The sequence below is a fragment of the Pinus tabuliformis genome, chromosome 3_2, assembly GCF_031772625.1.
Source record: "Pinus tabuliformis cultivar Carrire ecotype Pingquan chromosome 3_2, CPIR1, whole genome shotgun sequence".
Classification (NCBI taxonomy): Eukaryota; Viridiplantae; Streptophyta; class Pinopsida; order Pinales; family Pinaceae; genus Pinus; species Pinus tabuliformis.
In genome coordinates, this window is record NC_142302.1 from 69380570 (window position 1) to 69403902 (window position 23333).

Genomic DNA, 23333 nt, shown 5'->3' on the forward strand with positions numbered 1-23333 from the left:
AAGAAGCTTGCACGTGTGGACTATAATTCTGTGCACAGAGCCGAAATTCTGAGGTTGCCACAGGGCCGAATTTTGACCTCCTACCGCAGGTCTGCAATTTCAGTACGTTGATCAGAATTTGGACAGTCTGACTTTCGTTGAATTTGACTAGAGTTGACCAATATGGAGGAGACTTGGAGGAGAGTTGGACTTGATATTTTGGCGGCAGTTTTGGGTCTTGGTCTTGAAGTCTCATTTGATCTGATTCGATAAAAGAAGGATTGGTTGGGTTTTTTTCCCTTGTGGGGTTTTTCCCTGGTTTGAAGCCTAAATTTTTGTCTCTTGCTTCTTTGTGATCTTTATATTTTTGAAAGACTGAATATTGTATAATTGTTTGATGAAGACACAATAATTAAAAGGAAGAAGATTAACATTCACAAGTAATTATCAAGATAGAGAAATCAAGCATTAAACTACATAGCCCTTGGTTTCTCAACATGGTATCAGAGCTAAGGTGAAGTAAGAGCACAGTTTGCTGATAATTGGGGACACTCTTACAAGACAAAAATAAGGCTTGAAGATCATCATTGTAGCAGTCATCACTCATTCTTGAAGAAGTCAATGTAGCATTTTGAAGACTTTATTGTAGCAGCCATCCTTGAAGACATCTCTATAACAGCCACAACTTAAGAACATCTTGGAGGCATTCATCAACATTCTTGGAGGCATTCTTTTGACAAGTAAGTACTCCTCTATACACTATGTCCAATCCTACCAATCAAATGAATCTATTTGCAAGGAAGGCAACAAACTTGATGAAGCCTCTAACTTCAAGGCTTGGAAAAGAAGAATTGACCTAGTTCTCAAAGAAAATGATGTCATGCAATGCGTTAAAGGGACAGTTCCAGCACCAGATGAGAATAATGCTCAACAAGTGGCCAAGTACAAGAAGAGATAAATTAGAGCTCAAAGGATTCTCTGAGTCTATAAAAGACCACCATACCACCTTTGTTTCAGATTTGTCTACTTCAAAATAAGTCTATGATACATTGGTTAAATTATACTCCATCAACACCACAGGACATAAGATATCTTTAAGGAATCAACTCTATGGATCGAGAATGGCTAAAGAAGAGAACATTGCTGCATATTTCATGAAGATTTCAAAGATCAAGGATCAACTTCAAGGACTTGGAGAAACTATATCTGATTCTGAATTGATCACCTCAGTCATCAATGCTCTTCCACCAGCTTGGGATGGTTTTGCAAGTGTCATCTATGCTATAAAAGAAACACCAACATTTGAAGATTTATGGGCAGCTTGTGTACTAGAAGAAACAAGATTGAAAGCTAAATATGATACCGAACCAAACAGTGAACACTCTCAAGCATTTGCAGCAAGATCAAGGAGGAAGTTTGGAAAGTTTGGAAGATTTGGACCTCATCACAAAAACAACAACAAGCCTCATGGAAAAAAGGATATGTCTAAAACACAATGCTTTGATTGTCATGAATATGGACACTTTAAGAGATATTCTCCTAAGAATGCTGAGCAACAAAAGGAAGGAAAGAGATGAAGCACATACAGCTGAAGATGAAGAAGCCGAGAAGAAGCCCAAGGTCGATGACAACAGAGATCTCTGTTATTGACAACAATGAAGATTATGGCTAGTTCCAGGTTTTCATTTAAGATTTTTTATTTCTTCTTTTCAAAAATGACAGTTGTAGCAGTTGCAGTCACATCTAGAGGATAGAAGAGTTTTTTATTCACAAACCGAGAAGTCGTGAAGATCAAGATTAAGAGGAAGCACATAGTCTTGGAAATTAGAATCATTGAAGGTGCCTTCACAGAATTCTAGAAGAAGCATTCATCCAGATGCATTCATCATGAGGATTTAGAAGAAGTCAACATCTCTTTGAGCAGCAAAGATTACAGGTTGACAAGTAGAAGCAGAATAATAGAAGAGTCAAAATCAACTTGCAGCATTATAAAGATTTCTATAGCATGGTATTCATCTCAAATCCCAGTAAAGATAAGTTGACTTATTCATCATAGAGTAAGGACAAGTATAGAACAGTTTGGAAGAAAGATAAGCTTTTGACAAGGATAAACAAAGGAGTTAGAAGGATGTATCTATGTAAGAACAGGAAGATTAACAGTATGCATTGAAGACAGTCAATTAGATGGAAGCATAGAAGCAAGCTTCAGAAGAAATTTCTATTATCCCAGATGGAGAAGGTTACTCCTATTTACGTAAGAGGGAGTTTCTTGATAGATCTTGTATTTTAAAATTAGTTGAAGAATCCAACAAGAACTCATGGATTAGGGATATCATCTTCAGAGTGAGTTGGAAGCTAAACATAATATATGTTACTTCTAGATAGTTGGGCAGAGAACACTTTTTAGATCCTTGTAGAAGATTGGCTGACAGTTCTCAGTTATATGGTAACATCACTAAAGAGTTTTTGATCCAGCATTATGGAAGCAGCTGATTGATTCAAATCTTGGACACATCGTTTAGATTGGCAGTTCTGTTATTGATACATCTGATAGTCGTTTCTAGAATTTGATGCAATTTCTTGGAAGAATGTGAAGCTAGAAGTTGAAGAATTTCGATATTGTACTAGCAGCTGATTAGTTCCTTGATATATTCAACAAAGAGATTGGATTGACAGTATGAATGATGATACTACTGATGATTGGGAATTGGTATGATTTCTTGAAGAACATAAAGCAATGTGAAGAAAGAAAATCAGCTATGAAGAAGGTTGGGAATTGGTATGATTTCTTGAAGAACATAAAGCAATGTGAAGAAAGAAAATCAGCTATGAAGAAGGTTGGCTCCGTAAGATGATTGATGAACTACCTGATTGCATGATGGATTTGATTATTATGATAGACTACCAGGGAACCAGGAAGGTCGAGACTCGAAGCACACTCTAATTCATGACATGATGCAGATAGGAGCCGAGGAGCTACAACAGATCTCCACAGACAAACCAGTAAGCCGATGTATTGATGAAATTCTTTTACAAGAAATATTGTGTGACAAGCTTAGGCTTGTATTTATCTTCTCCCAATTTGAAAGGAAGTGAAAATGGACACCTTATTCTCCATGTGTCATGTACAATGGCCAGGATTAACAGTCGTAAGCGTAGTAAAGGCACTAGCTTGGAGAAAGGTGGATTGGATAAGCATCAAGGACATACATTCTTGAGTCATGTGACTAGGATTAACATCCTAAGTTGGATACATGGACTTGGTAAGAATGGTCCAGAGGACGAGCTTTTCCTTGGGATGAGAAGGAAATGGTCCTGTGAGGACATACTCTGGGAACACCTAGGTGGGATATATGCCTAAGAGGCAGTGGTGTCCATGCCTCTCAGCATTGTGCTTTGATCTAGTGGAGAGATAGAGCTTGCTTGTCAAGGCCTTGGTATTTTGACAATGCTGGTTATGATGATGCAAATCATCATTGATGCTTATCAATCCGGATCCTTTTTTATATGAATATTTCAACTTGAGATTGTTCTGACAAGACATTATGAATACCTCCCTAGTTATGTTGGGCATTGGATAATCCAATGCTCCCCGGGTGTTTTTCAAAACGTGTGCTTAACCGCCTCTTGAGGATCCATTAACTCTGGCGATGCGTTCATTTACTAACACCTACGGGCTTTGATGTAACGGGAATCGTGATTCCAACAAGTGGTATCAAAGCCAAAGGTCTCAAGTTCAAAACACACCCAACTCGTGTTAGGGTGGAGATTGTTGGGCATTGGATAATCCAATGCTCCCTGGGTGTTTTTCGCAATATGTACTTAACTGCCTCTCAAGGATCTGTTAACTCTAGTGATGCATTTGATGTAACGGCAACCGTAATTCCAACAAGTTAAGAGGGAGTGTTGAAAATGTAACTAGTGTTGGTCTTCATAATATAATTCAAAATGTATCATTGATGTATATATTATATTCATCTATTATACTCATGATTATATTTCATTTTTGTCAAGGCATGTTCTTCATGCTTATAGAGTCAAAAGAGTCAAAAAGAAAAATTATTTTGAGTCAAACAAAATGTATGAGTCATGTCCCATTTGGACATTTATAAGAAAAAGAATTTTGAATTTAGTATTGAGTCATGTCCCATTTGGCCATTTATAAGAAAAAGAATTTTGAATTTAGTATTGAGTCAAAGTCCACCAAAATGGTCAAAGTCGGCCCTCCTTGGGACAAGTCGGCCTAGGCCTCCAAGAGCCACCTATTCAACCTTCTGGAACAACTATATATAAGAAGCCAATTCGACCAATTAGAGATCATCCATTCGACCTACCACAGAGATATGAAATCAGTGAGAAAGAGGAGTCAACACAAGTCAAAAGAGAAAAAATAAAAGTAAAAGACAAGAAGAAATTCCCAAGTTTGACCAAGAAGTTCACACATGTGGACTATAATTTTGTGCACAGGACCGAAATTTTGAGGTTTCCACAGGGCCGAATTTTGGCCTCCTACCGCAGGTCTGCAATTTTCAGTATGTTGACCAGAATTTGGATAGTTTCACTTTCGTTGACCTTGACTAGAGTTGACAATTTTGGAGGAAACTTGGAGGGGGGGTGAACTTGACATTTTGGTGGCAGTTTTGGGTCTTTGTCTTGGTCTTGAAGACTCATTTTGATCTGATTCTATAAGAGAAGGATTGGTTGGGTTTTTTTACCTTGTGGGGTTTTGCCCTGTCTTGGAGCCCAAATTTTTGTCTCTTGCTTCTTTGTGATCTTTATATTTTCGAAACACTGAATATTGTATAATTGCTTGATGAAGAAGACATAATAAGTAAAAAGAAGAAGATTAACATTCACAAGTAATTATCAAGATAGAGAAATCAAGCATTAAACTACATAGCTCTTGGTTTCTCAATAGCAACAACATGTCGATGACCACAGAGAAACAACTATAAGAAAGACTACTTAACTAGCATATGAAGGCAGGAAAAAACAATAGGGTAGCAAACAAGAAGGATTTTGGGAGCACGCCTACATTGTAGCATACATAGGAAATATTGATTATTTTTGTAGGAGTTGCCAGAACAACCACGAGTCAGGCAACACAAAGAGGGAACATGCATCAACAAATAACATGAGGAATTTTCCCAACATAGTTGTGAAGTCACTAGGGCATAGCAGAGGACATTTGAAGGGGTACCTATTCTTCGCAAGAGTTGCCAAAAGAAGATTGCCTTGAGCATGATCCTGCAAAATTCCCAATAGGAACAGTGTGCATAAACAACATCAAAAGTTTCAGCCAAGAATTTCGATGAAGAAAAGGAACTTTCCAACTATGTCTAGAACTTTGTGTGATTGTAAAACTCAATCTGCAAACAACTATAATTCTGCCCACAAAATCCCACACACACAAATATAGTGCTACTGAGGACACACTATAACCACCTAGATGGCAAGAAACATAGTGTTGAAACCAAACAAAGGAATGAGATGACATGGCTTGTTGTTGCGAAGGATAGTGATTTGGAAAAGTGCATGATATTTTCCCTCCAAGTATACCTGTAATTACCTGATTTTTACAAAATAAAATATGGAGAGAAAAGTGTTAATGTTTGTAGCTTGAGAAGGTATTTCTATACAGGCCTAAGTGTCTAGGAGTCTAGAAGTCACCCATAGTCTCCTTAGATACTTGCTATAGTGTGAGAAAGTTGTTGTAACTTAACCTAAGTTAGACTTAGGAAAAGCACATAAGTATTATGTTGGCTTATTGAGCTGAAGTAAACTAAGGAAAAGTTAGTTATTTTAGTGACTATGTTTTAATCTTAGACCTTGATCTCCAGTGAGGCGAGACCTAATCTCGACTGTCAAACACTTCGGAGATTAGGGTTAGGAATTGAGCTCAATGTAAAGTTATAAAATCAAGGCTAGGGAGAAGAAGAAGACACGCCATACTGCAACACAATATTGAGAGAGGTATATCAATCTCAGGCCATAAGAGGAGTTGAGAAATAACTTTTGGGGTGATTCTTGGAGTCTAAAGGTGGAAGCAAAAATGTGATTTTTGGAGTGAAACCATCTTGGCATTTTCGTTATATCTTTTCGTCAGTGATGTTTCGGACTGTGAAACTTGGAGAGGCTATAGAGAATTTTTTCATGTACCTATGGTTCAAGTTTCAAACCTTGATTTGTTATAATTTCAGAGATATGGCCAAAGGAAGTTAAGCTTCCTGAATGCTCATAAAATCCTCTTCAAACGGGTCAGATGAGCATTTTCATTGTAACTTTTATTCTAGGATGTTTCAGACCATGAAACTTGGAGCATACAGATAGAAGATCTTCATGTACCTATTCAAGTTTCAGACCTTGATCCGCTATAATTTTGGAGATGTGGTTGAAAAACGTTAGGCTTCCCAAATGCTCCTGAAATCTTCTTCAAACAGCCAAAAGCAACAAGTTTTGGGAGAGGAAGACATGGTGAAGGAAGAAGCAGCAGGTAGACCTGGTACGGCAGAAGCAACTAATAGAGTTGGTGAAGACAAAAGCAGCAAACATAGTTTTAAAAATCAATCTGGTCGAACCGAAAATCGGTCAAACCAGTCGGTTAGCTCCCTGAGATAACAAACCGGCCCAATAAATCCGATTCGTTGGTTGGTCAGGTCCGATTAGATACCAAACTAGCCACTTTTGGCACCTGGCCCGCAGATTTTGTAAAAAGTCAGCCAATTAGGAAGCCACATCGTTGGGCATGTTGATGGGACCTGCATGTGGTTTTTAGAGGTGGTTTTCGACAAACCATGGCAGGTTCCCTCCTAAATCTAGCCCCCTAAGCTTATAAAAGGATGCTTAAGCTCCTATTTGCCTCACACATTTGATTTATAGTGTTTGTGAACATATGAGAGCTTGGAAAGTTCTACAACAACATTGAGTTTTGGAGCAATAACAAGTTTGGAGGTTCTTTGTCATCTTGGGGTTGGTTTGGAGCTATCTAAAGGAGTTGGGGGTGTTGATCCTAACGCAAATCTAGTAATTGAACCAAGATCTAAAGGAAGTGAACCAGAAATACCAGGCATGGCACATGGTGACTCGTGAGGGAAGCAGTAGTCGTGCAGCTCAGCGAACTCATGCTTCTAGTTCTGCAAGGCCTAGTGTTGTTACTCATGCTACCACTAGTACTGCTATTGAGGATGGAGAGGAGTATGAGGAGCCCTCAAACTCCGAGCTAGATGATATTTATATAGCTCCTGGTGATGATCCCATGTGTAGTAGTGGTGATGAGTTTTATGAGTGATTTATAGTAGGCTAGCAGCCTAGTAGCTTGAGTTGTAGCATTGTTTTGGACTCTAGATGCCATTTGGGGCCTTATTGTAGCATTGCTTTTGGACTATCGAGGCTATTTAGAGCCTCATTGGTTATGTATTTCGTTGACCATATCATTTATATGTATTGCACTTGATGCCATTTTGATATATGCACCCTTACATGGTTTATAGATGAGAAGACTTTCCATATTTTGTCTCTAATGGTTTGGAATCATGGTTTGTAACTTTAAAAATAACTTCTTCTTTTTCTCCATTTTCAGTTTATTGAAGTCAATTCGATTCCGTTTGACCTGGTTCCAGTACAAGTCACGGTTCGATAGGCGGTCGGTTCGAAACTCGGTTCCAGTTTTTAAAACTATGGTAGCAAGTAGACTTGGTGAAAGCAAATGCAACTAACAAACATTGTGAAGAAGCAAGCAAGTAGGTTGGTGCCTACAAAGCAATAGAGGGGATTGTTGTCTCCTATAGGTTGGTGCCTACAAAGCAACAGAGGGGATTGGTATCTCCCGTAGGTTGGTGCCTACAAAGCAACAAAGGGGATTGGTGTCTCCTGTAAGTTGGTGCTTACAAATTGATGTAATAGTAGGTTGGTACCTACAAGATCTTTCATAATAAGAATTTTTGTGGTTTTATCTCGTACGGGTTTCCACGTATATCCTATGTTACTTGTTCAGTTTATGAGATTGATGTTTTATAATGTTTGAATGGAATTAAATAAGTAAAAGTTGTCATTATACTGATTAAACCTCCCTCTTAGTATAATTGTGAATTCCAACCATTGGAACCAAAGCCAAGTTCCTTCAGAAGCAATCTAACCACTGGAAGGTAGATCTCAAACGGACCAGGCAAGGAAGCGAAGACCGAGACCCATACATGGATTCAAGAGAATAAGTCCCCCAAGAAGGCCTTTTACATCCTGTTATCAAAATCTCTTTTATGGCTATTGTTTTACATGTAATAATTTTGGTCATAAGATAATAGATTGCAAAGCATATGTAAGAAATGACTTTATGAGGAAGAGGACCAAGGGATCATATAAGATCTCAAGGAATGCTTGTTTGAGCAGCAATCCTATAAGTTTTAATGAGAATGATGTCAAAAATTACAATTCATTTGCACCATTATTAGATCATGTTGAATGTTTCAACTGCAATAATTTTGGGCACAAAACTCATGATTGTAAAAGCAATTCATTAAGGCCTCTAAATCAAAGTAGAGAAGAAGATGTTGTCAGAAATGGAAATCAAAGAATAAAGGTATGGAGAAGGAAGCAAGAGAAGCAGCAAGAATGTGGTCTAGCTCTATCTCTAAAGGAGGTCAAAGGTCGTAGGGCCACTCTGGGAGATAATACAACAACTAGAATAATGGAAAAAGGAATAGTTAGCCTTGATAACGAAAAGGATGAAGTTGAAGATGTCCTATTTGTTGAAGGTTTAAAGCACAATATTCTAAGTGTAAGTCAAATGGTTGATAAAGGACATGAGGTCACATTTTATTCTAAAGGTTGTAAAATAAGGAAGGAACGCTCTGGAAGATTAGTCGCAAAAGCAATCAAGAATTCGGAGAATGTATATGTCCTCAATGAAACTAAAAGAAAGAATAACTCCTCTATGGGAGTAATATCCCTAATAGCTCATCAGTAAAAGGAGCAGCATCCAACTATAGTTCACTAGGTGCACTGCAAAAGACAAAAGTGTTGTTCATATACAGCACAGTCACAGGGGAGCAGTCTCAAAAGCACTGAAGAAGGAATGTTGCATACAGAAGTATACAACCTTCACAAGGGGAGTTGTAGTCAAAAGCGAAATCTATCTTTGTTCATCCAAAGGAGAATATGCAGAAATAAGGAGAAATAGCAAGTAGGGGGGGTAATTGCAAAAACCTAGAAAAATTTGCATACAGAAGAAGAGTTATAGATAAGGAGAAGCACAAGTTCAAGGGGAGCATCCCTTTGCCATTGATGTCAAACGGGGCGAAGTTGCAAGCACAAGGAGAATTGCATATAGGAGGAGTTTTATAGTGTTATTGCATAATTAACTAAGGGTTGCCATCAATGACAAAGAGGGAGATTGTTGGAAATATTGCTATCATTGATGTCAATGACAGCGGGAGACTAAATATGTCCAAGGTAAAGATTGAAAATGAAGATTGTTGGAAATATTGTTTTTGGACTTTTGATGCCCCAATTGGATACCCTATCTTTGAAGCCATTTTTACTCTAATTACCTAGTTCAAATGGGAGAACAGGATACATGGTTGGAAAGATTACTCTAATACCTTTCCAACGGTATATGGCACTCCCTCTAATTCCATAGGAATTAGGAGATATGAAATATTTTGTCAAGATGACCTAACCAAAGTACAAGCAAGCCCCATTTGGATGCCCTATCTTTGAAGGCATTTTTCCTTTGATTACTTAGCTCAAATGGGAGCATAGGATATATGGTTAGAAAGCTTATTCTAAAGCCTTTCCAACGATATATGGCACTCCTCCTACTTCCATAAGAATGACGAGATATGAAATATTTTGTCAAGAAGACTCAACCAAAGTACAAGCATACCAATCCAACCAACATAAGCGAACATACAAACACTATAAATAAAGGGCATATGAGTTCATTTTAACATCAATTCATTGAAGAACAGATCTGAGAGGAATAACTTTTGGGGTGATTCTTGGAGTCTAAAGGTGGAAGCAAAAATGTGATTTATGGAGTGAACGAGCCATCTTGGCATTTTCATTATATATTTTCATTTGTGATGTTTCAGACTATGAAACTTGGAGGAGCTATAGAGAAGATATTCATGTACATGAGGTTCTAGTTTTAGACCTTAATTCACTATAAATTTTGGAGATACAGCCAAAGGAAATTAAAATATTTTATTACTCCTGAAATCTTCTTCAAATAGGTTAGTTGGGAATTTTCCCTATAACTTTTGTTCTGAAATGTTTCAGACCATGAAACTTGGAGGATACAGATAGAAGATCTTCATGTACCTGTGGTTCAAGTTTCAGACATTGATTCTCTAAAATTACAAAAATATGGTCGAAGAAAGTTAGGTTTCCCAAATGTTTCTGAAATCTTCTTCAAAAAGCCAAAAGCAACAAGTTTGGGAGAAGTAGACTTGGTGAAGAAAGAAGTAGCAGGTAGCATAATTTTAAAAATCAAACCAATAACCAACGAGTCCACCTATCAAACCAGTTTTTGAACCGAAACTGGAAAAACCAGACTGGTCAAATCTCAATGAATCAGTCTTTAAAAATAGACATGAAATAATTAATTTTTAATTAAAATAATATACTTTTAAGATTTAAAACCATGATTCCAAACCATTAGAGACAAAATATGTAAATTTTTATTATCTATATACCATGTAAGGGTGAATATATCAAAATGACACCGAAGTGCAATACATATCAGCAACAAAATATAGAATCAGTGAGACTCTAAATGGCTCCAAGCTCACAACGAAGCTCACAAAAACTCCAAATAAGATGTGAGGCAAGTGAGGGGAGGAATGAGTTTATAGGCTCAAAGGGGTTATTTTTGGAGGGAAACAACCCCTTGTTTCCCAAAAAACCACTCATAGCCACCCTAAATAGCTTGGTGTCAGTCCACGGTCGTGCACAGTTATCAACAACTTGACCGAGTTATGACTAAACCGACCAATTCATCCTAGTTTGGTACCAAACTGGGGTCTACTTGGCCCAAACCAGAGTCATTGGCTAGATTGACCTTTGAGCCTAATGAACTAGCTGGTTTGACCAGGTAACAATTAAACCTGACTAGGTTTTAAAACTATGGCACGCACACCTGGTTGTTGAGAAATCTAGGGCATTCAATGTTAATAATTTCTCTGCTTGATAATTGCTTGTGATATGCTTGTTCTTCTTTTCTTGTGATCTTTTCACTTTGTTAGCTTATTAGTGTGTTCTTTTCATCAAGACAATTATCAAAGTAAATAAAGACAAGTGACACAAAATATAGGCTTCTCCAGCCAGGGCCAAAACCTCTCACCTCTAGAGAGGAAAACCCGATAAAATTCTTCTTCTAGATCTTCAATTGATAAGTACCAAGACCATGACACTAACCCTTGACTCTAGTATCCTCTTCAAGAACCTTGTCACCAACCTTGTCTTTTCTTGTCCTTCCTTCCTTTTCTTCTTCTAGAGAAACTCGGTCTCTACTTCTTATGTTGCACCTTCACTATTTCCCTAGAGAATCTCGGCCTCTAGGTCTTCTAGAGAAACTCGGTCTCTACTTTTCTATTCCAGAGGATTCCTTCCTTCGCTATCCCAAAAGAAACCTATTCACTGCCTCCCAGAAGATTCCTTCTTTGTTGCCCCAGAAGATATTGCTGCCCTAGAAGAATCTACTTCATTGTCCCAAAAGAATCTACTTCGCTGCTCTAGAAGATTCTGCTTTGATTTACCCAGAAGATTCTTCCTTCGATACCCTAGAAGAGTGTCCTTTTTACCTTAGAGAAAACCCTTTCTTACTGCCTCTTTTTCGCACTTCTTTCTGCACTTCTTCGCTGGAATTGAGTTCAAACTTGATGCTTAGAATGGAGGCCGAGTTCCCCTACTTATACCCCTCTTCTCTGGGTCTTTAGGTCGACTTGACAGCTAGATGTAGGCCGACTTGTTCTGGCAGCTCCAATGTTTGTAGGCTGACTTGAAGAGGTTTGGTGACAAGTTCTTTGGAGGATACTTTACATAGACAAGATGACCTTTTACAAAGTGTAACATGACTTCATTTACATGACAATGACTCTTATATTTTATGACTAGATGACAAATAAATCCTAAAGACTCTCAATGGGAGTCTTGACTCAAAAACAAAATCCTTGCTCATGAAACCCATGAAGCAAGTCAATATAATAATTTTTATTTTTCTTATTTACATCTCTTTACATAAAATCATAATTACATGTCATTATGAAGACTGAACCTAGTTACACCTATCAACACTGGTGAAGACAAACACAACTAACAAAGCTAGTGAAGACAGAAGCAGCAAGCAGACTTGGTGAAAGCAAAAGCAACTAACAGACATTGTGAAAAAGCAAGCAAGTAGGTCGGTGCCCACAAATCTTGCAACATAGGGGATTGATGTCTCCTATAAGTTAGTGCCTACAAAATCACAGAGAGGATTGGTGTCTCCTGAAGGTTGGTGCCTACAAAGCAACAGAGGGGATTGGTGGCTCCTATAGGTTGGTGCCTACAAATTGATGTAATAGTAGGTTGGTGTCCAAAAGATCTTTTACATTAAGAAGTTTTGTGGTTTTCTCCCATACAGGCTTCCACGTATATCTTATGTTACTTGTTTAGTTTATGAGATTGATGTTTTATGATGCTTGAAAGGAATTAAATAAGTAAAAATTGTCATTACACTGATTCCCCCCTCCCTCAATATAATTGTGAATTCTAATACAACGTAGACAACAGCTCGCGAGAGGGAAAATATGGACAAAGATAAGTTGTTAGTCCCCAGCCACTAGCAAGCAAGTCACAACACAAGATGACAACGTAATTTGACGCACAGCTAGAACATAAGGTAGACAAATAGGAGTGCCCAACAAGTCATGGGCAAATATGGCTAAGCAAGTAACACACAACAGGAAACCCAGCAAATCATGCAAGAAGACAGCCAAAGCATGAGTTGTCAAGTGTAGAAAAAGAAAAGTGTTGTGGGTTGGCCAGCAACTAGAGCTGACAGTAGGGGAACCAAGCTATAGCAAGGAGAAAAATCACGCCAACAAGACAGCATGTTTGGCCACCGGAATTACAATCCATAGAAGCCCTTCGCCACCAGGTCAAGTTATCCACAAGGACGTACCAAGAAGGAAATCCATTGTGCACTGGGCGTAGGAGGTTGGCAAGGAAGACTTTCAGTCACCACAAGTACGGAGGGCTAAGCGCAAGGGCGTAGGTGGAAAAGTTACATGCTCAAGGATCGAGTTGATAACCAAAATAGTAGTTGGTTGTCACATGCCAGCCCAGCACTAACAAGTTGCAGCTGCCAAGCGTCATGGACAGAGTCGTCAAGTCAGAGTGGTCGTAAGGTCAGAGTGTGGTTGAGCTAGCAAGCAACCTAGGCAAACAAGCACGCGAGCATGTCAAGGGTGGCTACGTGAAGAGGAGTAGACCTGTGCCAAAGGAAAAGTAGACCTGGCAAGTGAAGTATCCAACCGACAACAGTGATAAGTCACAGGATCGCAGCAGTGTGATTAGCAGGGGTCAACCCTCAAAGGGAAAGAGGGAGACCATACCAATAAGGGTATCAAAATTGGAACCTTTCAATTGATTTTTTGAAATGGAAACAACCGGTCTAAGGTTCGAGAATAGGTTAAATGGGGCCTACAACTTCAATCCATGGAAGGAGAGGATAGCACGAGTTCTCAAGGAGAACAACCTATGGGAGTTTGCAACCACCCAGATTACAACTCCTTCATATGCTACAGCTATGGCAGCTCACAAATTGAAATACATGAAGGTCATACATATCATCATAGATGAGCTGAAGGATCATGTGATCCCTCACACATCAGGGAATGATAGCTCCTTTGAGATGTGGACCGCTCTGATAAACCTATATAAAAGTGACAATCAAAATCGAAAAATGGTGTTGAGGGAGAAGCTCAAGAACACCAAGATGACTAAATCATACATCGTGGCATCATACCTCACAAGGATTCAGAGAGTTCGAAATGAGCTTCGAGTTGTTGGTGTAGCCTTGCAAGATGATGAGATTGTAAGGAAAACCCTAAGCAAGATCTCAAAACCTTATGCTCCCTTTGTGACAGGCATTCTAACAGGAGAAAATCTACTAGATTGGAATGGACTGTGGGATGACTTCACCCAAATGGAGCTGTAGAGGAAATCCTTGTATGGAGGATAACAGAAGAGCGAGATGATGAGAACCTTGCTCTTGCCAGTCAAGCAATGAGGAGCAAAGGTTCGAGCAGCAAAGGTGAGGAGTTAACCTCACAGCCGAAGAAGAAGGACTTGACACTATGCTTCACAATGGCCAAAGAAGAAGAAAGTGGGAAAGGGCACGCAGCGAGTTGTAGCTATACCTCGACAAAAGCTTTGGAGGAGTTTGTCAAGAATTTCAAGGCTAAAAGCATACGTGTTTCCTACCTTACCTTAGGCACATTACCAATGGGAGTGTGGCTACTAAATAGCAAAGCCACAAGACATATGATAGGAGCACAGGATCAATTCGACAGCCTGACCAAGTGGATTCAGAACTACATGTGGAGTTAAGTGATGATGCCAAACAAGCAGTTAAAGGGGTAGGAACAATGATATTCCAACTCGAGTCAAGAGGCAGGATGGAAATGAAGGACGTGTTGTGGGTGTCGAAACTTAAGTGGAGTTTGCTCTCAATCTCCATGATGGAGAAAAAGGGATTTTGCGTTGCTTTCTAGGATGGGAAGGTACTGATTAGACCCAACAGATCTAGCTCTAATGAGGGAAATGTCCTAGGAGTTAGAGAGAGCAACATTTACAAGTTGAAGGGCCAACATATTTGAGCAAAAGCATGAAGCAAAGTAGTGATAAAGAACAAGGAGCAGGCACCTCCGAAGGTTGAGTAGCTCAAAGGGAGTTAGCCTTCAAGTTCGAGAGGCGAGAAGCAGTCGACGGATTCCCCCAAATCTGTCAAGAAGGTCTCTTGGTACAAGATGACCTTACAAGATCTTCAGGAGCAAGAGGCTTCTAAAAACCAAGCCAAGGATAGTAAGTTATTGAGGATGTTTCCAGACGAGAGAGGAGGAAAGGATTCCAATTCAAAGGAAGCATCCATGGCAATGGATGTAGGATCAAAGTGAATTCCAAGTGGTAGAAGTAAATTCATTGCTATGAGGGAGTGTTGATGTTTGCAGCTCAAGCACGTACTTCTACACAAACCTAAGTGTCTAGGCATGTAGAAGTCACCCATAGTCTCGTTCGATATATACTCTAGTGTGAGCAAGTTATTTTGTAACTTAGTCTAAGTTAGACTTAGGAAAAGCACTTAAGCATTGTGTTGGCTTATTGAGCTAAAATAAACTTAAGAAAAGTAAAGTAAATTACTTTAGTGATTATGTATTAATTTCAACCCTTGATCTCAAGTGAGGCGAGATCTAATCTCGATCATCAATAGCTTTGGAGATTAAGGTTAGGGATTTAGCTCAATGTAAAGTAATAAAAGCAAGGCTAGAGAGAAGGAGAAGACACCATACAACAACATGGGATTGACAGAGGCATCTCAGTGAGTGTGTTGAATCCGAGGAAGGGGCAGCAAGGAGATCTAGATCAAACAAGGAGGGTTTAATTTGCTAGATCAGATCCAGTGTTGTATGTAATTCCTTAGTTGGGTCGTTTTCGTAGGAATGGATCCCAAGTAAGTTTAGAAGTTTAATCAAAAACTATGATTGGGTAGAATTTGTGTCATTTTTGTGATTAAGATTGGTAAATTTGCTTTCAGCTGAATTTATTTGGTTAATACCCTCGTTGGTGCTTTTATTCAATACACGTACCTCTGCTTGGAACTAATTGTTGGCTTGCTAGGAGTAAGAAAAACTAACAAAGATTAGTGCATGTGTGTTTGTGTACAATTGTTTGGGGCATCCAGAGAGATAAGAAAGTTATTTGTCTATTTGTGTTTTGATCAAATTTGGAGATATATGAATTTGAATTTTTGAATGATATTAATTGTTTAAAAATTTCTAAGTTTGGTGCTTGGCGTAATTTTGGAGAGATATGAAGGAAGGCACATAACATTGCTCCCTCAAGCTCTGGATAACAACCAGTTGACTTAGTCCAAATGCAGCATGACCACAAGTCTTAGCACAACCACAAAATCTATGGAAGCCTGTAGACACTCCATTAATAGACATAAACCAACAACAACTCAACACACCAACAATGAAAGGTGTGTTAGTTCACCAAAACTACCTTGAAGATATTTTTATCACAGTGGAATTTACTGAAACTGCTCCAAGACACTTTTACACAAATCGAAGTGGCTAAAATTGTGCTCAAAGATATTTTTATCTCAAAACAACCTAGATACATTTCAATTAAACTCAAGCATGGGCCACTTAGTTAAGGCCCTTAAGGCACACTATATTAAGGCCCTAATAAGCATTCACTATTAATTTATTTTCCATATTAAGAGGTCATCTAAAGCCTTTCATTGTACCTTTTAATCTTAATTGTACACTTGATCTCCTATATAAATATATATACTAAGGCGAGCTAGTCTTAGGATCATCAAACCTTGTCTTATACGATGTAATCATTGTAAAAGGAGGTTTCCCCCTCAAAGTGGACTGTAAATATTGATTTTTTATCATTTTTAAGACAAACGGTTTATAACATTTAGTTTCAGAACATGCAAACCTAGAGATTTGTTGCTTCAAACAAGTCATCATGGTATTTTCATCATAACTTTCTCCTGGGGATGGATTCAAACTATGAAATTTAGAGACGATTTAGGTGAGATTTCAAAGTACATCTAGTCAAAATTTCATGTTTTGGTTCGTTATTCTTTGGAGATACGTTGTATGGAAATTAGGGTTTGTGAATGGTCTTGAAATAAGTTTCAAACGAGTGATATTGAAATTTTCTCCATAACATTTCTTTTGGTCAGTTTGGGATGGTAAAACTTTGAGCATATTGATAACAAATATCAAGGAATATCTAGAAAAAAAATCAGATTCAAATTCACTATAATTTTGGAGATATACCTGATAATAGTAAATGACATATATCCAAACTTTACAGGTAAATTTTGGAAATAATTATAGAAGATGAGCGGAACAACACTAGCAATGACTTCAACATATCATCCATAAACAGATGGTCAAACAAAAATAATTAACAAATTTTTAGAGGGTTATCTATGACGTCATTTTTCAAAGAAGAAATCTAAATGGATGAAGTGGCTTCCCCTGGTAAAATGGTGGTATAATACTACCTATCATGCATCTACTAAAATGACCCCAGTTGCGGCTCTTTATGGATATTTGGCTTCCGGTATCTCATATTTTTTACAAAATAAATCCAAAGTACAACATGCATGTTGCATGCAAGCTCCTAACGAGGCAAATCAAGGTCCTTCTAGTCAAGACACAAGACTAGAAGTACCTCCTAAGCTACAAAGCTCAACACTCCCTCTTAGTGAGGGAGGTACTCCTTGAAGAACCTCCTCCACCTAGATTTGTCTCCAAGCCCATCTCAATATCTGTAGTTGCCCCCTCTGACACTGAAGCCTGTCCTGCTACCTTATCTGAAACCTGAGTTGAGAACCTATCACATCCAACCATGCTCCTAGGATCTTGCTCCTAAGCATCCATCAATGTCATATCATACCAGCTGAGGCTCCTGGCAGTACTTGAAGAATCACTCTTCCTCGCCACCTGCTCCTCAGCAACTAACATTGATCCTGTAACGAAGATCCCCTTGGATATAACAACAGGTTATCCCAGCAACCTGTATGCTTGCCCCTGTATGATGCCAAGCACTAAAGTTGTATCCAAGGTCACTCCCTCTGAATATAGAAGCACATGTCCATCTCAAAACAAAACTCTATATCCAACATCCTCCAAGGTTGATACTGAGAGCACATGTACCATCAACCTTGGAACAAACAACATCCCTATCACCTCCAGAAATCCTCCTAACTCTAGTTGGAATCTAACACATCCAACCCCCTTCACTGCATGTGTGGTGCTAGCTCCACTAAACACACTACGGTTTGAGCCTGCCTCTGAAACACTGCAGAACACTAACCTCATCCTCGTCCTGTGATTGGACGTTCTACTATCCACTAGCCATAACCCATTGTCATCATACACAACAATATTACTGTCAAGAATACAGGAAATATAGAAAATTCCTTATCGAATTTCTCTATAAAGTCATCAATCGTAGTTGATGCTGATGCAGCCACCTGACCCTCCTTCTTCTTCTTGTTGTGTGGACATTGGCTCGCATAGTGACCAGTGTTGTGACACGCAAAGCACTTCACTTTGGTCATGTCCTTCACAGAAATAGATACCCCACTTGCCTTTACTTTACCTTTTCCCTTTCCAGCAAGAGCAAAATTCGCCTCAACATCCTTTCCATCATGTTGGCGTGTAGTTTTGGAATGTCTCCTTGTCTCCTCTTGTACCAAGTCAAGGATAATTTTAGGGGCGAATGTTCGCCCTTTGGCGAAATTAAGGGGTTTTAAATTTTTAGTGGGCGAATATTTTGTATCAAAGTACATTTTTACAAATCACCTCAAATAGCCCACCTTATTTTAAGGGAGAGGGTAAAAAAGGTAAATTTAGCCCTTGAAATTAGGACTTACAACCTTCCATTCGCCCATTTTCAAGAATAGGTTTTATTTAAGTGAATCCATTCGCCCATTTTCAAGAATAGGTTTTATTTAAGTGAATCCTATGGGCCAAATACCATATTTATAAAAGAGGTATGGTAAATTAATAAAAATATAAATAAATGAGAGGTATGGTAAATAAATAAAACATTTTTTATATTTACTCCATAAGTCGCCTTATATACATGTAAGGGTGTAAACAAATAAAAATATAAGTAAAGTGGAGGTATGGTAAATAAATAAAACGTCTTTTTATACTTACTCAAAAGTTATGGTAAATAAATAAAAATATAAATAAACTAGACATATCGTAAATAAATAAAACCTCTTTTTATATTTAGTCCATAACCCTCGTTCTATTTATGAAGGCTCAAGAAAGAGGTTTTATTTAAGTGAATCCTGTGGGCCAAATACCATATTTGTAAAAGAAGTATGGTAAATTAATAAAAATATAAATAAACGAGAGGTATGGTAAACAAATAAAACATTTTTTTATATTTACTCCATAAGTCACCTTATATTTACGAACACTCAAAAAATGGGTTATATTTAGGTGAAACCTATGGCCAAAATACTATGGGACAAATACCATGGACTAGATTGTTATTAATACCATGCAAAAAACCATTATTAACCCTAATATTAGAATTAATAAAAAAAAAAATGGCACATGGTATTGACCCATGGTATTCACTAAAATGGCACATGGTATTGACCCATGGTATTCACCTGGAATGTAGCCTATTTAAATGGGGGAATTAAACCAGCATGTAGCCTATGCTAAGATTCACTAGGACTTTACAAAGTTTTATTATTTAGTGAAAGACTCGCCAAGATCTTACAAGATTTTATAATTGAGTAAAATATTCGCCATGCCTCGTGAGAGATTCGCCAAAAAATTATATCTACATATTATATTATTGATACAATCGCCTTCCATTTTTCCTATATACCATGGAGATTCGCCCATTTATTATATTTATAAATTTAGGGGGGGTTCTTAAAATTTTCCATGTACCAAGTCATCCCACAATCTATCCCAACTGGGCATATTTTCCCATGCGACAATCCCACTAAAAAAAGCATCCCACTTCGAAGGAAAGCCACCCAAGGTTGATTTGACGAACTCTTCATTGTCACTAGTTTCCCCCACCGCTGCCAAATCATCTCTAATATGAAGGATCCTGGTGAGGTATGATGTAACTGTGTTAGTTTTAGACATCTTGGTGTTTCTCAGTTTCTCCTTCAACACCATCTTCTTGTTTTGGTTTGTACTTTGGTACAACTTGGTTAAGGATGCCCACATCTCATAGGCATACTTCTTCCCCGTCACGAGGTATAACGTGGTCTGTAATGTAGTCAAGGATTATTCTCTTACTCTTCACGTTTATCTTTTTAAATGCAACCAACTGAGTAGGATCCGCAGGAATTGGGACAACCTTCTCCACAATGACCCACAACACCTATGCTTCAAATAACAAAACAATCTACTCCTTCGACATGCTAAAATTTCTTGCCCCATCCAACCTGTCCTTGTAATGTAGCCTAATAGCCATCTCTGTCAAACTAACCAACAACTAACTTTTCACCCTTTGCACGTTGCCCAGGCCCACTAGCCGAACCTACTGCACGTTGCCCAAAACTACTACCCGCTGCCCGAGCCTACTACTCGTTGCCCTGCCCGGACTCTGCTACCAGCACACTTCAGAAGTATAGTCTAGCAGTGAAATTTTTTTAATTAATTTTAATTGCAGCTCGCTGTCACATGCACAATCCGCAGTGACTCCTTGTCAACTCAAGACACCCTGCACGTGACCAATCACTCCACTGTCGTTGATCCTGTCGTCATTCACGTAGCCTACCCAACTTGTCCACACTTGTTCAACTCACATGTGTACGACATGCCAACCCTATGCCTACAGTTGGCTGCTTTCCTTACCTCTCACAAACGGCCTTGTCGTGAAGCGACTTCAACGACTTCAATTGCACATGATGATTGTCTTTTCTACGAGCCTTGTCTCTTACTGCTCGATCTGACAGGTCCGCCTTCTTAGTTTCAACTTTCAATGGCATTGCACCGTTGACGATTGTGGCTCTCTGCTGATTACTTCCTCGATGACCGATATGCATCCTGCTACTTTGCTTCTTGGCAGTCAATGACAACTCCTCACGCGACCCTTCAAAGCCTGATTGTCCCCAGCGACACTCCACGACTCTATGGCATTCGTTGTGGTGGTTAGTGCTAACACGGCTACTACGATATTGTGGTGGCTACACCGGTTGCAACCCTTCACTACAAGCACTCATGGCCCAACAACCTTGTTGCGACTTCCACCCACTTCATCACCTGACTCTTTTCCTTGCTCCCATAGAGGTTGTTGACCATTGAAGTGTACCCAAAGATTTTTTAAGACTCCACATGCCCAAAGATGTATCAGAGGCGTCATGTATCATCAAAGGTCAACATATCATCAAAGTTTTTCAACTCTACATCTTCACATCTTCTTCTGTTGTACTCAGATTCCATAAGCCCTGAGGGGATGATGTAAAGTGATGCTAATATGATGAGTTGTGTCATGTAACAGGCCTAGGTAAATTGGGACCTTATCATCAAGTGAGTTTACTCTAGGAGGTTTTTTCACTTGATTAATTATTGTATCCTTATGGAGACTTAATAATTAATTGAGTTTTTTCCTCCAAGCATAACCCCAAGCCGGAGTACGGCTTGAAGGCGAGGCCTTAGGTGAGTCCTAGTGTCTAGAGACATTGTATATTATCATACTAGATCACTCATAAAGTTTCGTGGAATTTGATTAGGTCTAAGGGTCATTTTTTTAATTTTATTAATTTCCCATAGGGTAGAAATTTGAATAAAATCTGAATGTAATATGTAAAAAGTGATGTCTAGAGAATTTCTATGGGGTAAGTGTGCTGAAAATTACACCTCTCACCCTCAAATTTTTATTATGAAACACTTTGAGTAAAAAATAAGTTCTAGACCCTCAAAACCCATTTTTCCTAAGTTTAGTGGGAAATCTGACAATAAATTAAACCAAAAATAAATTAAATGGAGAAAAATAAATAGCTCCATGTGACAAAATGACATGGAAATGACTTGGAAATTATCTCAAGTCAAAGGAATGAGTCAAAGGGACAAGTGGAGGATGATTTGGCACCTTGCATCATAAATACATGGCCCACTCAAGGAAATCGAATTTATGGCATTAATGAGGAAGTTGCTTACTTGGAAATTCGAATTTGTGGAGTTAATGCACATTTGGGGGATTTGGGAGAATATTTGGTAGAGATTTTTGTGGAAATTTGTCCCCACATTGGTTCCCACCCATCTACACTTGTCATTCCATCATGAAACACGAGTTTGCTCAAGGATTGTGTGGGCCTCTCTAGAGGAAATCGAATGGCCACTTGGGAAATTCGAATTTGCATGTAGAAGCATTGGGATTGTCACCCATGAATCCCACCATTTGCCTTGGGATTGACTCCCAAACTCCTATATAATAGAACCATGGGCTCTCACTTACGAGTTATTGTGCTTGAGAAAGCTCTGCTCTTATGTACACTTGTTCTCAATTGCAATAAAAGACTTTGGGGCTCATTCATGGCTTGTTGTTCCATTGGAGTATGATGGTTGGCTCACTATTGATATAATTTCCTTTGCTCATGCTTTCATTTATTTTATTTCCATATTCTTTTGTAGATTTGTTAGTGTAAAGCTATCTTGCATTGATAATTGATTTAGCAGTATGCTCTAGGTGTAGAAATCTCTAGCTATTTTCCAATAAATTTCTAGAGTTTTCTTATCATTTATTATTTGCTAAATCTATATGGGACTAATATTAGATTGAAGTTTTGTAGAGGAAAATCTTGTTGGATCAAATATCAAGCGTGAGGGGAAGTCCAAAGAGCTCTCATTGGTTCTTTGAATTCCATAGTCTATCTTAAAAAGTGATTTTCATGCAAGGATTTTCTTTGACATAGTTTGTGTTGATTTGTGGTAGCATCGGATGTGCTCTAGCCATGAAAATTGGTGGAGAGGCTAAAGCACATGAGATCTCCAAGACCCAGAAACGGTTTGGGCAGATTCTAACCAGTTTGGGAGATATTAAAATAATTAATATTTTTAATGGATTTCCTAAGTCTAAACTTAGGAAAAATAAAATATTAATGGGTATTAATATAAAACTGGGTTAGAAGGTTCCAAAAGTCATGGATCAAGCCAAATCTAGTCTTAGCAGTTGATTAGAGATTTAATCTCGGCCTTTGAAGGACCAACAGGAAAAATATAAGAAGAGGCTTGAGATTCAGTGGGAGAAGATACTGAGGGAGACTAGTCAATTCGATTTCTGAAGCGGGGTTAGCTGAGAAATTCGAACTAGTGGTCTGGAGAGCAGCAAGAGGCAACGGGTATGGAACAGAGAGTCAGGAACAGCACCAGAGGACCAGCACAGAGGTTAGAGAGATAGACGCAAAGCCTCTCAGGCAAATGCAGAGGCAGCAGAACTGCACAGTCACTGGAGGGCCTGCGTGGGTGACGCAGAGAGGCCCAGTGCTGACACAGAGAGGCAGGGGCTGACGCAGAGGGTCTCGGAGCTGCGCAGAGGCCAGCAAGCCTGACACTGACACTGGGAGAAGTGCTGGAGAA

The 23333-nt window shown here is 38.7% G+C and overlaps 1 protein-coding gene across 3 annotated transcripts in view; it reads right to left on the bottom strand.

The window, feature by feature from the left end:
• The window catches only part of LOC149179881 (uncharacterized), a 131235-nt gene that overhangs the window by 16647 nt on the left and 91255 nt on the right, over positions 1-23333 (bottom strand). The window contains exon 2 of one of the 3 annotated variants that reach the window (XM_089415835.1): positions 5180-5226. The exons of the other annotated variants lie outside the window; for them this stretch is intronic. Coding sequence (XP_089271961.1) covers positions 5180-5222 — 43 coding nt within the window. The 5' untranslated portion in view covers positions 5223-5226. The remainder of the gene's footprint in view (positions 1-5179; positions 5227-23333) is intronic. 3 annotated transcript variants of the gene reach the window in all.